Below are 22121 nucleotides of genomic sequence, written 5' to 3'. Positions count from 1 at the left end.
GGGCCACTGTTCGGACTCACTGGGCATGTAATCTATCATGTTATTATTACTAGTGGACTAGCTAGAGAAGTGATGATCCATCCGTGATGTGATGCCATTCACAACAAACTGTCAGCCTCAGCTAGTACCTTTGAATTGCTGTACTATTGAAAAAACCTGACATTGGTAAGGTTTTGTAAAGTTCATTAAAGTGCTAAGAGAAATTTATTTCACAGAGAAAAGACAACTGCAGTCGTTTTTCTACAAACGTGCAGCATTGGCTGATAAAGCTAACATGCAGGCGGTTAAAATATATTAAAACGCTAGAAATAGGGTGTTATTTGAATTCTAGGAAAAGGAATGATTGTTCCATGTCATTAGCTGCTACAGTAGTATCTTCCCATAAGCGTGTGACACAATTTACATGCAAGGAAACAGGAATGGCTAAGCAACTGTGATGTGATTATTTCGGTGCTTTAGCGCGTCCCTCAGCTAGGTGAATTTATTCTTATATTAATAACTAAACCTACCGCAGATTGAGAAGTTAATAATGGCTAAGGGAAGGTTTTTACAGTAAAGTTAGTTTTACCTCCATGTGGTGTGGAAAGCTTAGCGTTGTCTTCTTTAATGTTGGAGATTTAAGAAAGTGAAGATAAGATGTCCGTAAACAATACCAAGTAAAAAAACCAAAATCGCAATTCATTCAGAATGAGTTTTGAGTGAAGACAACCTTTCTCTTTTCAACGTATGAAGTTTATCAACAAAGCTATAGAGTGATGACTCAATAAAATCTGGGTAAAAGAGAGTTGAATGTATGAAAGAAAAACAGAATTGACCATCAGTTGCCTCGACTGATGATATTAAAGAGAAAAGTGCACTCTGTTCAGCTCTAAGTTTTCACTGGATAGAACAACAGCGATGTTTTCAAAGCAAATTTTAACAGTTGAATGCTTTGCTGTGATTCATAGCAAAGGATCAAGAAAAGCGTTTTTACTGAGTGCTAGCTTAGAGACTTTCGCTAGGGGTCGAGAATGCTGAGTGCAGTATGCGTTATTTTGAGATGATTAAAAAAGAGAAGACAACTTGAAAATAACATTCCATCTTTGGAGAAAAGTAAATAATAAATACATTGTATAAAATTATACTGCTCACTATGTGACTGCAGACTTCTGCAGTTTGACCTTGAATTAGAATTAGATTTTTATTATAATGAACACTAAGGAGTTGTCTCCCCTCCAAGTGATTTATTTCTATGACTTGGTACAGCAAAAAGCAATGGTAGTTAAGCCAACGCTTATGAGTTAATGAGGAATAAAACATGGCAGTGGCGTTGTGCAATAGAGGCTGGCCAAAGACCTTTGCAGATTAGTTTATCAAAGCTTTTACCGAATATCTTTCCATGGCGCTCTGAAATAAATGTCAGAGTTCGAAACAAACTGGTTCAAAATTACTTAAAAACTAGCTTAACCCTCCCGTAACTTCATTAGCAAAGTCATTTGTTGTATATAGAGCTTGATTTCCTTTCACTTGCTCACGATTAATTTAATAGACACAAAAGCTAACTATCCTATTTTAGTGTTATCTTCATGCCATTATGAAGAGACAAACAGTGGGATGACTGGATAGTAGAAGCTATCCGTACCGCTGCGTGTGACATGTTGTACATATCGCCATGAGTAAGTGTACATATCGCCACGCATATTTTACATATTGAGGGCGACCTCATCATTTGAACTTGCTAGCAGGCGTTCATTTCTCTGTTATTGATAAAAAATATGCCATATCTTCCACTTTGAAACGAGCATTGCCATCAGTGAATGCCAACTCAATGCGATCACCCCATCACAGTTATCACTATCCGCACTTGTACCAATGGTTTCAAGGGTCAAGGGTATTGTTCAAGCCTCCAAATTGGAGAAAGATCTTGATAAGAATGCCTGCTGAGGGCTTATTGACTCCACCCACCGCCTGACTCTCTGGGGAGAAATCCTCCTCCTCCATGCTGAATATATCGGCGGGTCTTGGGGTGCAGAGGGAATCTCTATGCTCGCTGCTCACCGATTGCCTTTGAGACACCTGCAATAAGACACATTGGAACATTTCACATACGTATGTATGAATCTATAGATTACCATTGGTTTGGAAAGCAAGCCACGGAGTGTAACAATGGATCCCTGTAGTTTAACAGTTTGTTTATGGCCAACAAGGAGACCGCACCCCATGTTTATCGGTATGTGTACGGGATTCTAATATACCATGTTTTCATTGTGCAAATGATGAGGATTTGGAATTGTGAGCAGTTGAGTTACCATGCAATAATCGTTTCAATGGGTGTTGTGCATTAACATGGGTGCATTGTTAAAAAGGATAAGGAACTCTATGCAAGAGATCATAGCAGCGCATTACTGTTCATGAAAAAGCTTAAATCGAAACAAGAATGACTGAAGTGTATAAAATGTTTAGAATGGAATAGTTTGCGCGGCATTTTCTTGCACATCGTTCTCAAATGCTGTTTCCATCTTTCGCATGAAACATTCGATAACAATTTGCGAGTAATAAAACTCACTTGACTAGCGAGTTTTTGCCCGTTTCTATCTTGCGGATGGACGCAAGCTCGCAGAAAAATCGCATCATGGAAACAGTGCATAGCTCAACTATAATAGTTCTAGAAAAATCATGATAGCTGCCGAGCTAATACGGGTACACGATAACAGTAGGCATACGCCTTTCCAACGACGCATCATTCAGCAATATAGTTGACATGTTTCCTGACTTATTGAACGATAAAATGTCATTAATAGGTTAAAATAATCACCATGTCAATCGCTCATCATCACAATTTCATAAATACAACACCACAAGACGGAATATCGCTAAATATCGTTTCTTATTTTACCATTTAATGTGACAGTTTAACAATTAAAAACTAACATTTGGGTGTTCAGAACCCTAAGATGCATAACCCTAACCGTGGCATTGTTGGATACACCTGAACTTTCTATAATTCAGTTTTACCTCTGTAAAAATGTACTAACAAAACTTCAATAAAAAAGTTATAACAGTGCTGTATTAAATAGTGAAAAGATGATATAATCAACTTTTATTAAATGGCCTTGACATTAACCCTAAATATATACTTATACTATACATTTTGTCGTTGGTCATGAAAAATCTAAAATTCCAAATGGATTAGTATATTATGCATAGGTGTTAAACTATGAACCGATCATAATAGTGCAGATAGTTTGCTCAATCCTTTAGCTAATAACAAGCAGTCAGACCGTTTTCACCCCACTAGCTAACAATGACGGACAACTTGCAAAAATTCAGCATCCAACGCTAGAAGGCACATTTATAAGCTTCACCTACTGATCAACTTTTACTCCTTGAACCTAGCGTCACATCTTAAATACGTATCTACATATTTGTTTAATTTTTAAAAACATTCCAAACTAACTTCATAAAATCAGTGAACAGCTAACAAAACTGCAAACAAATTAACTATCATGGGGCCAGAAGGCTTGCTTTAGTTACATGACAACAGAAGCAAGTATGTGTACCTAATACCTAACTGCCAGCAAGAAAGAGAAGTAAGTCTCTTTGATCATTAGACTTGTTCTCTGAAAGAGCGACTGCGTCGGCAGGTACTTGTACATAAGGAGACTGAGCTCGCTGGGGGAGAGTTGATGATCTTCATTTAGTCAAGTTGTTATGAGTGTTCACATGCTTGGCCGAGTCCCTATTGATTACCCATATTTACACACATTCCTTAGCCATATTATGAAACCAATCACAATAGCAGCTTTCCAATCATGGCAAGTCTATAGTCAGCGTGACAACTCTATGGTCAGCAGTCACAACTAGTCAAAACAGTCAGCTTCTCACCCTAAATCACTCCCTCAATCAAATATAGTCAGCTCTAGACATTAAAGAGCCTCAACATATGAAAAAACGGATATATGAGCAACATTTCGAGCAAGTTACTGCTTTGAGATACGAGTAACCTTTGAGATACAAGCACACAAACCAGTTCTCAATGGCCAATAAATGGCCAAGTATGTGAGAGGACACTTTTGAGAACAATATCGTCATCGAATTAGTTTTAAAAAGTTTTAAAAAGGTCGGTTAAAAGTTATAGTGGAAGCAAGGCAAAAAGCGCCAAGCCGGAAACTGATAATGAATAATTAAGACGAAGACAAAATTAAAGTTAGGTAAAAGATTAAAACATAAGCTAAATTCATTTAGGGTAAATTCAAAGTTTACATTACGTAGCGTGGCAAGTCTGGTGTACTGAAAGCGTCGATGTCAAGTCTTTCTCACACTGCAATTCTATTGTAATATCCTATTTTAGTGTTTTTCTCATAATATGGAAATGGATTAATTTGTATTTAGCTATCTTATATAGGACATCTTACGTTGAGATACGAGCACATTGACATATGAGTTCAATCCAAACGCGCATTTTAAAAGCTTGTATGTCGAGGTATGACTGTACAGTAGGACCTACACGTATATCTCAGATATGAGTTTAAGTGAACGCTCAAAACATGTAGTTGATAAAAAAGTTGTGTATATTTCTTGTCCTACACGAAGAGAAATGAATAGTGGAAACAAATAAAACAAAAATAATTCGCATAGCAATGTCATTTGTAATCTGTGTGAACCATGAAGAAATACCTTTACACTCACACCATGTTTGACTTTGATTATCCATAAGTAACCCGTGACCACAGCAGCTGTTCTGGTGGCATACATACCTCTTTGCTACCATAGAATCTCATAGCTACGCCGTTCTCATTGAATTAACAAGCATCGCCCATGGCTACAGTTGCGGTTGTGTTCAACTAACTGGTCATATATGACTCATACTTCCTAGACATCCAATTAGATGTACTTGTGCAATGTCAGAGGTAAAAGGTCTGTAGTTTTACCCAATACTATGAGCAAATGAGATTTTATCTCCAGTGGTTCATGGCAAACAGCTATTATGCACAGTCATACCTCGATATCCGAGCTTGATTCGCTCTGGGATTGAGCTTTGTCAAGTTACTCATGCCTAAAAGCGCTATTCCCTATATAAAATAACTAAATACAAATCATTTCGTTACTATACTCTAAAAAACCACACAAAACACGATATTACAATGAGAAAACGTGTTTCTTGTTGTTGTAATTCAGTACATATGCTAACAAAGTAACAAATGTGTATTTAGTTGTTAAAACCTGCAATATAATGTAACATTACTATGAACACTACTGTAAATGTTTACCTTCGAGACGCATGTAGTGTCTAACAGCGGTTTGAGAGAGACTTGACAGCAACGCGTTCGCCGCACTAAACCTTTGTGACGCTACTCAACAGATACTTTGAAGTTAACATAATTAACTTTAGATTACTCAACACACTCAAAGCTAAGTTTTAATCTTTTGCTAAACTTGACTTTAATTTTGTTGTCTTGATTGTTTATTATCCATTTCTGGCGCCTTTTGCCTCGGGGTTTCCACTAACTTTTAGCCAACATTTTAAAAACTTTTTTCCAAACTGATTCGAGGAGAAAGATCGAGCAATGCTGCTCTCGAAAGCGGCCTCTCGCATACCTGGGCAAATAGTGACCATGGAGAGCCGGCTCACATGCTCATATCTCAAAGATTACTCCCATGTCAAGGAAAAACTTGTTCGGCACTCTGCTCGTATCTCGATTTTATCGTATGTTGGGACACTCGTATGTCAAGGTATGACTGTATACAGATACATATATACATAAATACGTATACACACATATGTATACATACAAATACACATAAATACATACAAACAAATACACATGTAGGCCCTATACATGCACACAAACATAAATACATCCATATATGCATATACATCCAGTGTATGTATATGCATATATGTCATACACACATATGTATACATCTGCATATACATATACATACATATATATACACACATACATGTACATAAATATACATTTACAACTAGAGCGTTAAAATAAATTGACTAACGCTTATCTCGAGTTGTTATTTTTCCCATGGGAGTAACAACAGGCCAGTTTCACATGGTTAGCAACATCACACTGTAGTAGATGTAAAGATTTGTGTATAAATTATCCTTGCTAATTATACTACTTGAAAGGTAATTAAAAACTATAATTCATTGTTTAGAAGATTTGTGTTTCTTTCTAAATTTTCAATAATCAAGTTTTCAATAATATGTTTACTTGTAATATGTAACCAATCTAAATATTAATCAACCATAGTTTCTTGACACAAAATACGAACGACAACAAAAATAACTGTGAACACAACAGAAAAATAACAATTGACAAATTATTGGGCAGAGTAAAAATTATAACCTGGTTGCCCTCTTTCTGAAATGTAATAATGTTGCTGCAGCCTAACTGTGCTCAAAAACAACCCACTTCTTTCAATGTAGAACAATCCATATTCTGTTCCTTAAAACTACTGCTCCCACATACAGTGAAACATGGATAACTCGCCCTCGGATATAGCGAACACATGGTTAACTCGACTAGATTTGCTTGGTCCGTTCCCACGCAATGATAAATGGCTCTATATAACTCGAATTCAACACTGTTATAACGAACTGTTTTTTGCCCAACGGCTACCGAAACGGTTGCTATCGCTTTAGAAAATCACTTTATTCCAAGCCATAGAGGTAAACCTCAACTTTTCGTAATTCATAAGCGTCGTTATTACCTCCATCGGCAAAATATTTTTGTCAACGACTGTTCTAAAGGTTTGGTCAAATTTGATTTATACTGCTATACGATGAATACCACGGGCTAGCCGGGTCACGGGCACAAGGAATTTCGCCACGCACATACAAAACAAAAACAGCATGTTGTTTTTGTTTTGTATTTGCGTGGCGAAAATGGTAGTTTTCCGACGTTGATTCCGTGTTGAATTAACGTCGGAATGTTGAATGTTTAAAACGTCTTAAAAATTGTTGAAATCAAACGTATACTTTGTCTTAGCTGAAAAAAACTATTCATCGTTTGACCTAAACACAAAATACGTGTGTACATTCAATAAGTATCCATTCAAAAAGCGTGAGTGATATACAATGTACCGTAAAACCTCGTAAAACTTTTAATTGAACTGCCTCGGAGCGTTGCTCTTAACGAATCCCAGGTAAAGTAAGATAATCTTTCCATAAACTTCAAGAAAGATCGGCAAAATTGATCGTGGGTAAAACGCTCAAAAGAAAAAGATGTCTTTTCTTTGAGCATTTCAGCAACGATCAAGTTTTGCCAATGTCAATCTAAAAACGTCCTGGCAATAACATCACCTCAAACAACAAACCAATCTCAAGTGATAGAAAAATCTCTATACTTTTTGATAAAAACGTTTTAAACTTTACATTAGAAGCATTTAATTTGAAACAAGCCATTTGTGCTTTTGATTTATATTATAGTTTGTATATGTTCATGTATCTACTAATAAATAAGTAAATACATGGACTTGTGACAGTGCTCTGATAACTTGAACACTCTGATAATTCGAACACTTTTGCTCGGTCCCTTGAAGTTTGAGTTATCCGAGTTTCACTGTATTTGCGCGAACTTTTGTCAGTTATTTTAGGAAATGAGCTACAACGACACGGCTCAGGGTTAAATCATTTTTGATGAAACCACAAGCTTGTTATACAGGCTATAATGACCAGCATGATCGTATCACTGTCGCTTCTAATGGTGCTGCCAGGCTGCCAGTTATGAACTATGGATTTTCCACACTCAACTAAGTCTAGAAGCGCAAGCGCAATTCATGGCTGAAATTCAATAGGCGATTAACAAACTGTAAGAGGAAGTCGAGGAATAAGCCAAGCTTATCGATATGCTGTGTATGTGAAAAGTGGGAGGTGGCCGGCGGTAGTTGGCCTGAGACTCTATAATTAGCCTTTATATGACATTGCTAGCTATCCACCTCTCCTCCGAATGCCTCACATACCTCGATTAAATAAGTGACCCTCGACAGCTTATTAGTGTTTCATTTTGAGAAAGCAAAAAGGCGCTGAAACTTCTCATAGACACCGAGGTTCATATTCTGCCATAGGCAAACGAATCAATGATATTTGAGTACATTAAACGGCTGTTTATTTACATTGCCACGAAGAAAGCTTTCACTACAGCTACCAATAGGCCTCTTGCGACCAGTACTAGCCGTACTACCACCACCACTATACAGTGCTATCACTATCACTATACACTACTACTAGACACTACTAGACACTACTACCACTATACACTACTACTAGACACTACTAGACACTACTACCACTAGACACTACTACCACTATACACTACTAGACACTACTACCACTACACACTACTACTAGACACTACTAGACACTACCATCACTATACACTACTACTACTAGACACTACTAGACACTACTAGACACTACTAGACACTACTACCACTATACACTACTACTACTAGACACTACTACTTACCAGACACCACTATCACCATACACTACTATCCCACTACACAATATTTCTATGTAGCTAAATAAATAGGAGAAACAAGAGACAATCATATTTTTGTCTATTTATCGGTTGGCGAAATTGTTCGCCTATTTTTCCATTTTTTCTCACGTTATACTTCAAGCTAAACTTAGGACACGGTATGTACTCATGCGAACTTGTGAACAAAGGCTACAAACCAAAACTTATATTCGTAGAAATCATTCTTCCTTACGCAACCCCAACCAAAACTATTATTCTTGAAGCCATGGCTTACAAGTTGATATAGTATTTTACAATACCAATACTATATAGCCATAAATGGATGGCTGGCTTCGCAAAACTCTCGATCAAACTGCCTAATGACAATTAAGAGCAGCAGGAAGAAGTGTCAGTGAACATTACAGACTTAACTTTTATTGATGTACTCTCATTCACTGTTTCCATGACACAGATGATGCAGATTTGGAGTTGTGGGTATGTTTAGTTACCGCGTGATAAGTATTCCAATAGACATTCGCATGTTACAGGTTAACGTGGGTGCTTCATTGAAAACGATAAGTTTCTACGCCAGAGGTCATGGCGGCACACTCCTGTATCGCCAAATCGAAATATGAACAACTGTACATTGAACAATGTTTAAAACAGAATAGCTAGCGCCCCATTTTCTTGCGCATCATTCGCAATGCCAAGTTCCATCATTCGCGAGCGTAAAACATTTTTACGCTTGACTAGTGAATTTTTGTCGTTTCCATCTTGCGGCTGACTTGCGGATCGTCTGATTCATAAAACATCTTGATAGTCACATTCTGACATCAAGCTGATCGACTTTTACGAACTAATACACATTTCATCATAATTTTTTGGGCAAGTTAACCATTAAAAACCAGCCACTCTTCCTACTCAAATGAAATCTCTCACCTCATCGTCGTTGTCATCTGATACTGGTGTAGTTTCTCCGATAACGCTGTGTGCTGGAGGTCTTAATACACTCGAGTCTGGATAATCCACAGTATTGGGCATAGACACCGCCTGAACGAGACAGAGTTCAGGTGAAACTATCCGTGAGCGGAATTGATCAGAAATGCAATATAGTGAGTAGGTTCTTTGCACGGAGCACTCAATAAATCTACGCAAATGCAAGCGTCAAACAAAAAGGAAGGGAAAAGTCAAGCAAACGATCTGGCATGGAGATCTCTTACCTAACTCGAGCTCACCACCTTGCCCGCTGTACAAACCTTGAAACTAACTAGGACAATAGTCCTGCAAGCTCATACAATCAAATGTAATACTTAGCAAGCCATACAATTAGTGCCAATTTTCAGTCGAACAATGAAAGTCAAAAGCTAGCATTGTCCTGCACTGTCCATGTGCAAAACAGTTTTTGTTGCTCTGTTTGCCACTGCTCTCAATTTCTCGCCGTGACATATGAGTACAGAGAAAACATAATACTTGGCTAGCTAGAGGCGGACAAAAGCTAGGCCTTACGCCTGAGTCAGTAAGTTAAGACAGCGGTGATCCAAAGCTATTTAGACAGTATGAGACCAGAGTATGCATCCCACCATAGTTGAATATTACTCAATGCCAGCTGAAATACCACCGGGTGGATTAACCTATCATAAAACACCAGATATCCATATCCGTTAAGTATTTGGCAAAATGCCTCTCTACACACCGGCTGTTGCACTAGAGAAAACATCTCAAACGATTCCTTCATACCAACTAGAGGAAGAATAAACACCTAGAAATTCCGTAGACTGCAAGAGGTAGTAGAGCTCAGAAGTGTGAACGCTATGGTATATAATGGATCTATACCATGACACTACTCTTAGAAACCGAACAAATCAGAAAAAAGTAGTAACATAAAGCGTTGACCGTAAGCTACCAAAGGATTAAAGGTAGCTGGGTATTGGTTATAAGAATTTTGATATAATCAAACATGAAGTTTGATCGTACTGTGTACAAATTTACCCCAAAAAGCTGAAGCACCGTGGAGGGCAAGAGGTAGTAATGATAGTACTAGCAACCAAAACGATTGTAGTAGAGTCACCCTTGAAACAAATGCTTTATTATGAAAACCGAAAGAGTTACACCATGAGAGTAATCTTTTGTCTTTAATATTTGTAGATTAAATTTTATTACGTTATGTTATTACGTAATTATTGTTATGTTATTTTGACGCTTGTAATTTAGACTGTTTTTTATTTAGTATTCCTTATCAATGATTCTATTTGAAAAATAACTTAATATTCAGAATGATGATATATTATTTTAGAGTGACTCGGCCTTTTGTAACAGGTACGGTTAAACTACTTTCACTCTCGTTTCATTTTAAAACCTTTCCTCCAAAGACTCCGTAGTCAGTCAGGAGTGGCACATGAAGATGCCAAGCACGCTGACTTTTACTGCTAGCGTCAGCTGCGGCATGCTTGTGAACACGCTCAATATACTCAATATGCCTTCAGCGGGCTTCAGCCATTAGTTCAGTCTACTGTTAGTTGAATGCTAGCACAAATAGTCCACATAGGACTTGGTTATTATGTAGAGAAAAACCAAACACACAAATCAAGAACCCCCCACTTATCTTACTAAACAATGAAACCAAAAATGATATACTTGGTAACATGTGCAATATGTGATTCGAAATGCTCTCTATATACCTTATCAGACCTATAAAACAACTGTTTCTATATTTACCACATATATTGGAGACCTTTGCTAGTTCGACACAATGGACACCTTCACTTGAAACCATAACAGTTTTCTTAAAAGATTGATCCTCCCAGAGTGCCAGCTCACAAATGACTCCAAGCAAACCTCAACTACTAGACAAATGAGACTACTTAAGAAATGGCTATCTGTTACAAAATGCTAAATGATTCAAACAGCTCACGGTTGTCTACATCTCGCTCACCGGATGAAAGGCAGAAACAGAGAAATGTGAAGAACCTTAACCAAATAACTAACCCGATAAGACGCCACCGCCTACGTAAGCTAAGAGAGCTGCTATGACACACTGTCTGAACACGGCAAAAGCCCACCCTCAACTCCTACCTGACTTAGTACTAGCCCGACTAAGCACAATTATATTGACCTTTGACAATCTCGATAAGACCGTTCGTTCGTTAATAATCAGCCTCATCACGGAGTTACCTGGAGAGCTAGGTCTGATTATGATTAGTTCGATCTAAGTACAACTAGCTACTAGTAAACTACCTTTTAGAATGCAGTCACCTAGCGGCACCTGAAAAAGCTGTCAGACGAATGGCAAGTCACAGCAATTACAACCCGAATCCCTAATCAATAACGCCTTCCACTCAAAACCTAGGAGTGCTAATTGAGAAAATGCACTAAGAAAGAAGCCATTATGCAGCATGTGCAAGTGTTTACTGTAAACAAGAGAAAGAGGCAAGCCCGTGTGTTACTCAGACATACATGTAGTACGCGGCATATTTATGGGTGACAGCTTTGTTGGAATTGTGCGCTCATCGCCAAAGGACAGTGAAAACAACATCGCTGATAAGCCTTAAAATCAGGCCTTCTAAATAGGTGAAATAAAATTCGTCAATCAAGTTACTTGACAAGAAAATGGGTAATTTGATTTTTATGCATCACTAGCCAAATCAGTTTGCCCTTTTAGAATTCTTTGAGTCTGGAATTATCAACTACCTGGCCAACAAGAATGTCAAAATGCGATAGTTGTGAAATGTGTTTGACAAGCTAGTAGCAAGCAAAGTTGTACAAAAGTGAAGGGGACGAAAGAGATTTAGCATATGATCATTAACTAGCTGATCGTGATTGTGGAACATAAAGCTGCTTTCCGCCCATAATACACATTTGATAGTAAAAAACTGATATATTAAAAGATGGGTAAAAATATAAGCCTAGACTGACATTGTGGCGGAAAGACTTCAATAAAAATTGAACTAGCAAAATTTTTTTGATATAATTTTACAGATTGATTTCGCAGAGAAAATTTTGCTATTGAATGGGTTGGCCCTACAATAGCTCTCCACATCGCTTCTAAAGATATCCATATTATCGCACAAACATGGCATCAAAAGTTAGCAAAAGCAAAATAGTTTTATAAATTAGGAAACTAAAAAATAAAAAGAGTAAATCTGCAATCCACGCTACCGACCTTGACATGGGTCTAGCAAGTTCGCCACTATTATTGCTGTTATTGCTTCATTGAAGCTTAGAATGCAGTGTCATAGAGCCGATTAACAAAGGTTGATGTTATCAAGTGTCAAAGGGCAGCTGACAATAACGCAGTCTAACATTTAAACAAGATCGGCCTTCATGGGGATGAATATAAATTTTGTCATGGACGCTACGCCTCTTTCCAGTCCATCCAGCTGGCGATATCACACCTATCCCGCGACAGCCTTCATTGCTATGAGAAAACTTTTTATCCGAGTTACAATAGAAAAACGATGGCTAAACAGTTCCCTGACCTTAAGCAACCTACATACCTTGGAATGGTTATTGGTTAGTAAATAATTTAATCAAATTTAGCTAATGACAGATCTGATCATCCCAGATGATGCGTCTGCCGTGAATGCCCTAACATTTAATACAGCTCCCAAGAGAATTCTTATTTACACAAAATACAACATCGATTTTGTTCATTGACATAAACTAGTTGATGAGTGCAGCAGATTTTATGAGTTTTTTCTGCCACGCCTGTTGCCGATACCAAAAGGAACAAAATGTTTTGAGGAATAAAAAAATCGCAAATTAGTTTTACTTTCATGCTCTGGCTCCCCAATAAATCCGGTAGTTTATGTGATTTTGTAAAGTGAATACCGATATAGACATACGAGCCGCCAATAATTTTCAGAGGTAAACCAATCTGGGGCCAGGAAATACATCCTAAGTCAAGCAATTTTTGGAGATTCACGAGTTGTAAACTTATTATCCATCATATGGTGAGACTAGAAGTTACTGCCCTTCGCCACTAACCATGAAAATTATAAATAGAGTAGCCACAGAAACATTTTCATTGCAATTCCAAGCAGTAAATCCAAGATGAAACTATTACACAATACCTAACTCTCCAAGTAACCATGGTTTTTCATAACACATTATGGAATGTCAAGAACTGTAATGGATACTATTTGAAACTCGTGTCCTAAAATATACAGCTAAAGGCTGTAGGCTAATTCACTCCAACTGTATTTGTTCAAGTGAATTTCTGACTAGTTCGAAACATTCCATCTCAAGTTAAAGCCTCACGAATGACTTTACATGTTCGGTGATTTGAGATTTAAATATAAGCGCTAAAGTTCACATTAAAAAAGTCCTTTAATGAAAAAAGGGCTTTTCTGAAAAACTTTTTGAACAGCCATAGGAGCTAGGACGCCGGTAATCTCTTGCTCATCAGAAGCAGAAGTTCCAATTTAAATACCCAAAATCATCCGGATCAACAGTTAGAGCAAAAACTCAGCTAAAAACAGCGGTTGTTTCATGGTAGCTTGTTTGAAGATGGTCGGAGCATGTCAGCTGGCCAATGACACTAAATGCATTCTCACAGAGCAAACTCTCAGATACGCCTGCAATACCATTGTACACGGATGTTTGCAAATAAGTTTAAACGAACCAAACCGAAATTTCCTTAAAAATACATGTTTCCACGGTGACCATTCTAGCTGAATAAATAATCAATGCTGCTGACAAAAAAGGCATGTCATTGCCTATCGGTTGATTTTAAACTAGTGCGTCATGCTTTTCATGTTAGGTTCTGAAGAGCCATGACACTTACCAAATTTCTGGCCTTTAGCATACTGCTAGATGGGCCCTCTCCCTCTTTGCCTAAAACCCCCAATAAAACTTGACACATTTGAACGTCTATCGTTCAAAATAGTGTCATAGATCAAAAAGGGCAGCTTTACTCCTCATGAGTGAAGAGGAGTAAAGCTTTACTGCTCATCTACTTCTCAATGAGCGCGTGAGATGCTTATGGGTTCTAATGTCAGCGCTACTTATGAGACGTTTTATTGGCTAAAACTGCCACCAGCAGCCATGTTGTATTAAGGTTTGATCTAAACGGTATTGCTCCAATTGAGAAGTGGTCAGATTCAACAAGTTTTAAAATAAATTTCACAAAAAACCTTAAAAGGATGTCTAATTTAAAATTAAAAAAATGGAGTTTCATTTTTAGTCTCAAAATATTTCTAACACTTTTCTATTTGCAAGGAGTAGGTAGTTTTAGTCGCTGATTATGGCTAGAATTTACAGCGAATGGTATAAAATTGCTTATAAGATTGCTATTTTATTGTTACAGCCACACCGAAACAGGCTGTGGCATCCAGTGGTTTACAATGTGAAACACATCAAAGGATGCTAGAACTTGACCAGCCTGATGCTAGCTTTAAAAGCAAGAAAACCTGAGCCAAGACGTGATTAAGAGTTAGTTAATTTCCAGATTATGTGTGACATGTGAATTCACTAGTGAATCGACATATAGCGAAGTGGAGACGAATCCATTAGTCAATACAGCCAATCACAGCATTAATGCAGAGAATACTCCCGTGTTAAGGATATGCAATACAATAACATCTCTGCTAATAGACCAAACACGTTTAGCTCCAGACAACGGATAAGACTACTTTTACAAAAAGATGAAACCATTTCTAGGGAGAAAACGTGCTTAAAATTGAGTTTGATGCGTAACCGAAGCAACTGAATAACCAACATGACCAAGCAGATCGCGTCTTCAAGCCTCATACCTCATGCTGTAGGAATCAAAGGACAAAACGCATGCCATGTCGAAAGAAGGGCACACGGCAAACACACCCCTAAACCGTAAGCACAAACAAATAGAGGCAACATAACACAAAGTCAGGCGGCTACGCGTGACATGGTTACACGTAACATCCAGCCACATCTAGGACAGACAGACTGAGATGGATGAATGAATTACCTTCCGCATCATCAGTTTGCGTTTCAATGCGATGGGTAGAAGCTACAGAGAGACATTTAGTGACAATGGTAGCACACAAAGCCGAGCTGACAATCTTATATCATACAATTACACGTAGAAATCAAATAACAACCTACAACAATTCATAAAATAATCTACATTGAGAAAATAAACCGAACTTGATTAAGAAGCAGTCGTTGTGCTGCAAATACAAACTAAAAATACTATATACAAGCCTACAGGGACACATTGATCTTCTAGTTGCGAAATGATCAGCTCAAACATAAGTTGATACTGAAAATTGCCTGATTAAGAAGATGAAAGAGAAGGCTACAAAAAGCTCGGCATACTTCCTCTTCCATAGAAAGAATAGCAGCATTAATATGTTTATAAGAGCGTCTGCTCAGAGGGGACAAATCATCATTATATAATTTTATCTGATCTAGTCTTACAGAGCTCCTCATGTCTGATCGCATTCATTAGTAAGCCTTTCACCTAATCATATTTCTTCTTTTATTCTCTTTGGCATGCGCAAACAATAGCATTGAAGGTCGCAGTCTTCACTCAAGCACAGGAGTTGTCCATTCCTTATTTAAACTATACGAATTCATTAGAATGTCATGGAAAACATCAGATTATCACAACCATGAGTACAATCTAGTACGCCAATTCTTCTCGCAAATCCGCTTGCATATTATATTGATATAAACTTGAGCATCTTAACAAGGTTGCTGAGTACTAGTACTAGTAAACGATGAAATACATCGTGTTGTCAAAGAGACAATAATTCTAGATTGAGTTAGACAATGGTGTCTTTATTGTACATGAACTGTTCATAATGTGTTGGTAGCGCATGTGTAGCTTACATGTGTAGCGTGTAGTTTACATACCACCAAGCCTTGGGTACAGTTTGACAGCTGTTACTAGCTAAAATGTATCAACTCACTAAAGGTTCTCCAATGTATATATATACATGTACGTATATGTATACACGTATATATATACACCCATGTATATATGTATATACACACACACACATATATATACATGTATGAATGTATACATATATACATACGTGTGTATATATACACATGTATGTATATCTATACATTAGATGCTCCTATAATGTATACCTCCTATTACGTAAATTCCAGATAACGTAAAAAATTTATGTGAAGTTTTTGCTTCGTACTATGTAAAAATTTCATATAACATCTGTTAAGTCGGGTGAGTTCTTAAATTCGATTTGAATATTAATCTATCTTGCCGCACTTGCGAGAGAAAAAATGACAGGCGTATAGCGTTATATCTATTATATATACAATTTCCATGACATTCTAGGTCATCGTGATAGATCGGCAGATGTGTCGACAAAACAGAGAATAGGTACATGTACATGCGCTATTGTCCCGAAATACTTGAAGGCGATTGTTTGGTGCTGGTGTTACAGTGTTGGTCTATCAATTTAAATGTCACGAGCTGAAGTACCATCAAAAGTTATCTTTTATCCTAACTTTGACTCCTAGATGAACGATGAACAGGTAGCACTGCTTTTTTATAGTAAATATTTTGTTGTTTTGCTTTGTTGTATATAAAATATTTGTTTTTAGTTTCACTTCTTCAGATTAGACTTTGCTGTTAAAAAAACAACTGTTGTGAATGAACATCGAAGATGTGCAGATCCTTCACCTCTCAAATTATTGTAAAATTACCGCAGTCATGGTCTATTAAACCAGTGAAATTGATCAAAAAAGGAGAAAGGTTGTCGATGCAAACAAATAATACTGCAGTTAGGGTACAGCCCCCAAATTAAAAAAGTTAGGTCAATTTTTTCTTGTTTGTATGGCTAAAGGGGTGTTTGGAAAAATCGGGGAACGGATTGGGCAATTTACATTTATGTTACTGTTCTTATAACACATAATTATCACTATATCTTTTAACGAATTATTTACATTGTAGGAGCGCTACTGTACATGTATATATATATGTATATATATATATATATATATATATATATATATATATATATATATATATACACATATATATATATATATATACACATATACATATATATACACACTTATACATATATAATATATATATACACATATGTATATATACATACATGATAGTATGCGTATATAAGAATACTAAAATAATTTTGCTATAACATGAACACTCATATACATATAAGAATATATAACCTCTTCTGTTGTTTTTTGTAATTAAAACCACTCTGTATATATATGTATATCTATTATTTGTACATGTGTGTGTAACTAACTGATCACTGTCCAGAAAATTAAACACTTACATTCAAACAAAACCAAGAGATGCTGACAATGAAACAAACCATTCACCAACAGACTACAAGGGAACTAGCGACACAGACTACAAGGGGACTAGCGATACATAGTACAAAAAAGGAAAGGAGTATCAGAAACTACAACTAATTTAGAAACTAGCAAAAGAAAGAGCTGAGCCTCAGCAACATAATAATTGAGGGATAATGCCGACAAAATTGATTGTTGTGCGTGCGTTGTACTGCGTACAATACCATGCCACCAACCTGCTGTGATAGAGGCCTACTCTTCCTCATTGAGTCTGAGTTGGACCTCTTCACCGACATGTTTCTAGTCCGAGAAAAGTTTCTCGGACTAGATGGTTGTCGCTTGCTAAATGGTCCAGCGATGGACCAGGAAGCTTTGAGAGGACGCTGAGCCCCGACCTAGGCCATGAGGCAAAATGTGCATTAACAAGGAATGTGATGGCTGCGCTAATACATGTTCAATGGGGACCTAATGGGGACAGACATGCAAGATGCAAAGCTATACAGCTAAAACTAGGTCTAATACCATTGTTAAAGACCTACTCTAATGGCTTTAAGGTTATGAATTTAAACCAAAAATCCAACATTGTATGTGTAAGTTGTGCAACATGCAAACAGGTGAAAGTATGATGTCGGATTAAGGCCTGATGGCGATTAGTACATTGCAGGTAGAGCCTTGATATGCAAAGCAGTAGACCGAGCCAAGGGAAGAGGCGTATGAAGATGACAGGTATTAGACTGACTGGCTACATGCATGTCACAGGGCATCACATTATGGTTACATTATTTTATCACAAACAACACTCTTTGGCAGCATAGGACCAATGAAAACATAGTCTAACTTAGAAAAAAATGTGGCATCAATTTTCAACGAAAGGCTCGGTTTCTACATTTGTCATGCGGCGTGACATGAGTAGTTGGTCTCCTGCTAACATGCTCAAGGGTCTTAATTCTGATGTGAGGGTGACCACTCGCTCCCAACTCTCATGAAATGCAGAGAAGCTGGTAGGGATACAAGAGCGGACAAGGCAGACAGGCGTAGCGGGTACAGCTTGGCATCAGGCACAACAAGCAAGAATATGGAGAGAAAAAAGCGAAGACAAGACTAGACAAGACAGAGCAGGGTAGTGGAGACGAGAGAGCGACCTACCGTAGGGTGAATATTATCAACAGCCGTAGAGTGAAACTCTCCCAAACAAATGCTGTTTCTGCTAGAGACATTTCTCTTCTACAGCAGAAAAAGGAAGTAGGCAGGGACTGACAGAAATGAGAGTGTGAAGTCTCATGTGAGAAGAGATTAGAAGCCTATGACTATTGATTAGAAGGCGAATAATAGTAATTCGTTACACAAGAGATAGAATGTGAGGATAGAATGGCGAAAGCGTTGCATTGTGACCGGTACCAATAATCCTTGGATCATAGTGAACCCACAACAACTACACTTGGTGATGGTTGAGTGAACTGAGAATGTGAAAGGAACTTCAGCTCAAAGGTACACACAGCAGTAATCGTCATTAGTAAACTAACTTAAATAGAAGAAATGACAATAGGTTGGGAACAGAGTCAGGGTAGACCTAGAAATTTCCCATAAGAACAAAGAGCTATCAGAAAGGGTCATGGAGTCAGCGTAGGGTCAGAGTCAGCTGACACAAAGAATTTTAGAGTGATGAAAACTGCAACAAGTTTGTATATAAGCACAGTCAGCATTACATCAACAGTAAAGGAATGCAAAAGCCTAGAGGGTTCTTTCAGACACCCCATGCATACAGACTATGCATACGGAATATGCATACAGACTATACATGAGGCATTTGAATTCGTTCAGTTAGTTTTTATGCTGATTGAGTACGCGATGGCAAATATTCACGCTCAAACAAAACAGAATAGAATCATAGAGGCAAATCGGTAACAGGTATGCCTACTATGGCCGGGGATATTTCTAAATAAAGTCATACCATCGACATACAAGTGCCCCAACATACAAGAAATTTGAGATCTGAGAAAGATTCTGAACAAATTTTTGGCTTGAGTTGGGTTTAAAGTTAATGTTACGCAGCATCACAAAAGTGTAGCGTACCGAATGTGTTGCCGTCAAGTTTCTCTCACACCACCGTTAACCGCGACCGTCTGTATCCAAGATAAGAACTCCACACAGTACTAGACACAATGTTACATCTTATTGCAGATTATAGCCACTAGATAAGTATTTGTTACTTCATGAGCGTAGATGGTAAATTAGCAGTTAAAAACACGTTCTCCAACGTAATATCTGATGTTTAGGTGGGTTTTCAAGGAGCGGGAGTGGATTCGTTCATATTTAGCTATTTTATATAGCAAAAGTTGATTTGTGATATGAGAGAATTGAATATGAGCTCAGTTCCTCGTATGCCAAGGCATGACAGCAGGTTGTTTTGAGGCTATGATAACGGATTACTTTCCATGTAACAGACGTGTTCGATAAATGCTATAAAACTATTTTTAGATTCATCCATGGGTCACCCTCTAATAGATGGAGTAGATACCGCGGTCTACTGCATAGTGTTAGAAGAGGAATGTAGCGCATAACCCCAAATTATTAGAAATGGGTAAGAGCTGATGATTGCTCGTCGTGTACCCAAATCAACAACACACGTGTCTCCACATGTACCCAAAGCGACCTGAGTCAGCAAGCAGCAGTGGTCTGTGAGTCAACAGTACCGGGTACTGGGTACAGGAAGAGTGAGTTACTACTAGGTAATTACGGTCATCAGATAAGAACGTTCGAGGAGCACTGGCTTTTGCCATTTGAGCTTTGAACAGTTCTTAGCCACCTGTCTAGCTACCTCTGTCTGATGAGGTAAGCCTGTTGCTTATCTGAGGAGAGGGCGAGAAAGGTGAGAAAAAGGAAAAGATGGGCTCGCAGAGGAAAAACTGACATTGATGTGAGCTGTAGGCTGCTCATACACGCTAGGAATAGGTCAAATTGAGAACAAAGACAGCGAAGCTAGTCATTGAATTCATGATTCTTTGTATGAAAGAAATCACAGAGAGTCCTAGACGCTATTTGTTAACTTTTAAATCAAATAAAGATTCATTCAAGGAGAAAGAGGAAATTTTCAGTCAACTTCACCAGCAGCTTTTATAAAAAGTTGAAATTTTACGATCAAGTACTTTGAGACTAATAGATTGCGAAGGATAATTAATGAACCAATACTAAAACTATCACTAGCTCTCTGGAAGAAAAGGCGGAATCAGCCGAAAGCTTGGAAGAGAGAAGTTTAGAATGCCTTATAACTAGCTATCGTTAACAGAGATTTATCAAACTCACATCAGGAGTCGATGTGAGAGTCAGTGACTCGAGCTGGTGACGTATAGTGCTGGTCATCTTTTTGGCATCCTGTAACCTTGACTCAGCCTTCTGGCTCTTACTCTTGGAGTAATCTTGTTGCAGCTTCTGTAGCAATAAATCCATAGTGTTATGTCATGGCGGAGCGCTAGCAAAGTGTATCAGCTGTAGCGATGCTAAAAGCTAGGGAGTTACTAGCCTATTGACTAGGTATTCAGCCAATAGGGCTCGAGGCGGTTGCCAACATCCCAATGCTGTAAATCAATGCAAGTCAAGAACTTAAACTTTTACAGAGCAAGCACTGGAGCGTATAATAGTAATGCTGAGCAAATTTAAGCATCATTAACCCGAGTTAACAAAAAAGTAAAGCCATTGAATTAGATGATTTTTAATTTTCACCAGACTATGACAAGTATTGTTGTGAAATAATGTCATAACGCAGTCTTTGCTATAAGAGCCATGCCTTTACATCTGTGCGACACCATGATCGGAGGTTGAAAAAAACATTGCATCGCACAGGATCCGAACAAGCAACTTTCAGCATAACAGCCACACACGCTACCATCTCATAAGCCTTACAGAATAGTGCGTATCGTTTTTACACAACGATCTCTTACAGCTCACCGGACTGCCTAGACGCTAATTACAATATTTTTTTTAATTACTTTGGTAATAGAGCATAGGCCTTTAGAAAGTGCATTATTCAGGTAATAAGCGCATACCGACACAGACTTTAATTTTAGGGGGAGATAACCTGGAGTTGTAAGACTGTTTAGGCAATAAAATAACCCCAGCGCCTTTTTGAAAGTCATTTAAAGTGTACACAGCACAATCTCCAATCAAAGCAAATAACATTAAATACTATTGATAATCACCAAAAATTACCAAAGCACACTTGGGCCAGGATAACAGGTCCCAGACCGAGGAAGTTATTGGAAAGGTTATACAAAGGACAAGCTACTGATAAGATCTTAAGCCTTGTAATGAGAATACAGCTATTTTTATGGCAAAAATTAGGCACTGTGAGTCAAAAGCTTGTTTTCTGTTAAAAATCATAGCTTC

At 37.8% G+C, this 22121-nt stretch overlaps 1 protein-coding gene across 12 annotated transcripts in view; it reads right to left on the bottom strand.

Annotated features, from left to right (window-relative positions):
* LOC137398039 (rho guanine nucleotide exchange factor 11-like) overlaps positions 1 to 22121 on the bottom strand; it is a 98805-nt gene that overhangs the window by 26237 nt on the left and 50447 nt on the right. For 8 of the 12 annotated variants that reach the window (XM_068084152.1, XM_068084145.1, XM_068084170.1 and 5 more), the window contains 6 exons: positions 21042 to 21167; positions 18885 to 18962; positions 17975 to 18133; positions 15403 to 15444; positions 9399 to 9509; positions 1945 to 2055 (listed from right to left, as the gene is read on the bottom strand). In XM_068084152.1, the coding sequence (XP_067940253.1) occupies positions 1945 to 2055; positions 9399 to 9509; positions 15403 to 15444; positions 17975 to 18133; positions 18885 to 18962; positions 21042 to 21167 (627 nt within the window). The remainder of the gene's footprint in view (positions 1 to 1944; positions 2056 to 9398; positions 9510 to 15402; positions 15445 to 17974; positions 18134 to 18884; positions 18963 to 21041; positions 21168 to 22121) is intronic. The other 4 variants (XM_068084162.1, XM_068084188.1, XM_068084193.1 and 1 more) reach the window with 4 other exon arrangements.

This window comes from Watersipora subatra, chromosome 1 (assembly GCF_963576615.1).
Source record: "Watersipora subatra chromosome 1, tzWatSuba1.1, whole genome shotgun sequence".
Lineage (NCBI taxonomy): Eukaryota > Metazoa > Bryozoa > Gymnolaemata > Cheilostomatida > Watersiporidae > Watersipora > Watersipora subatra.
The sequence above is the reverse complement of the archived record's forward strand: the minus strand, read 5'-3'. Positions and strand labels throughout refer to the sequence as shown.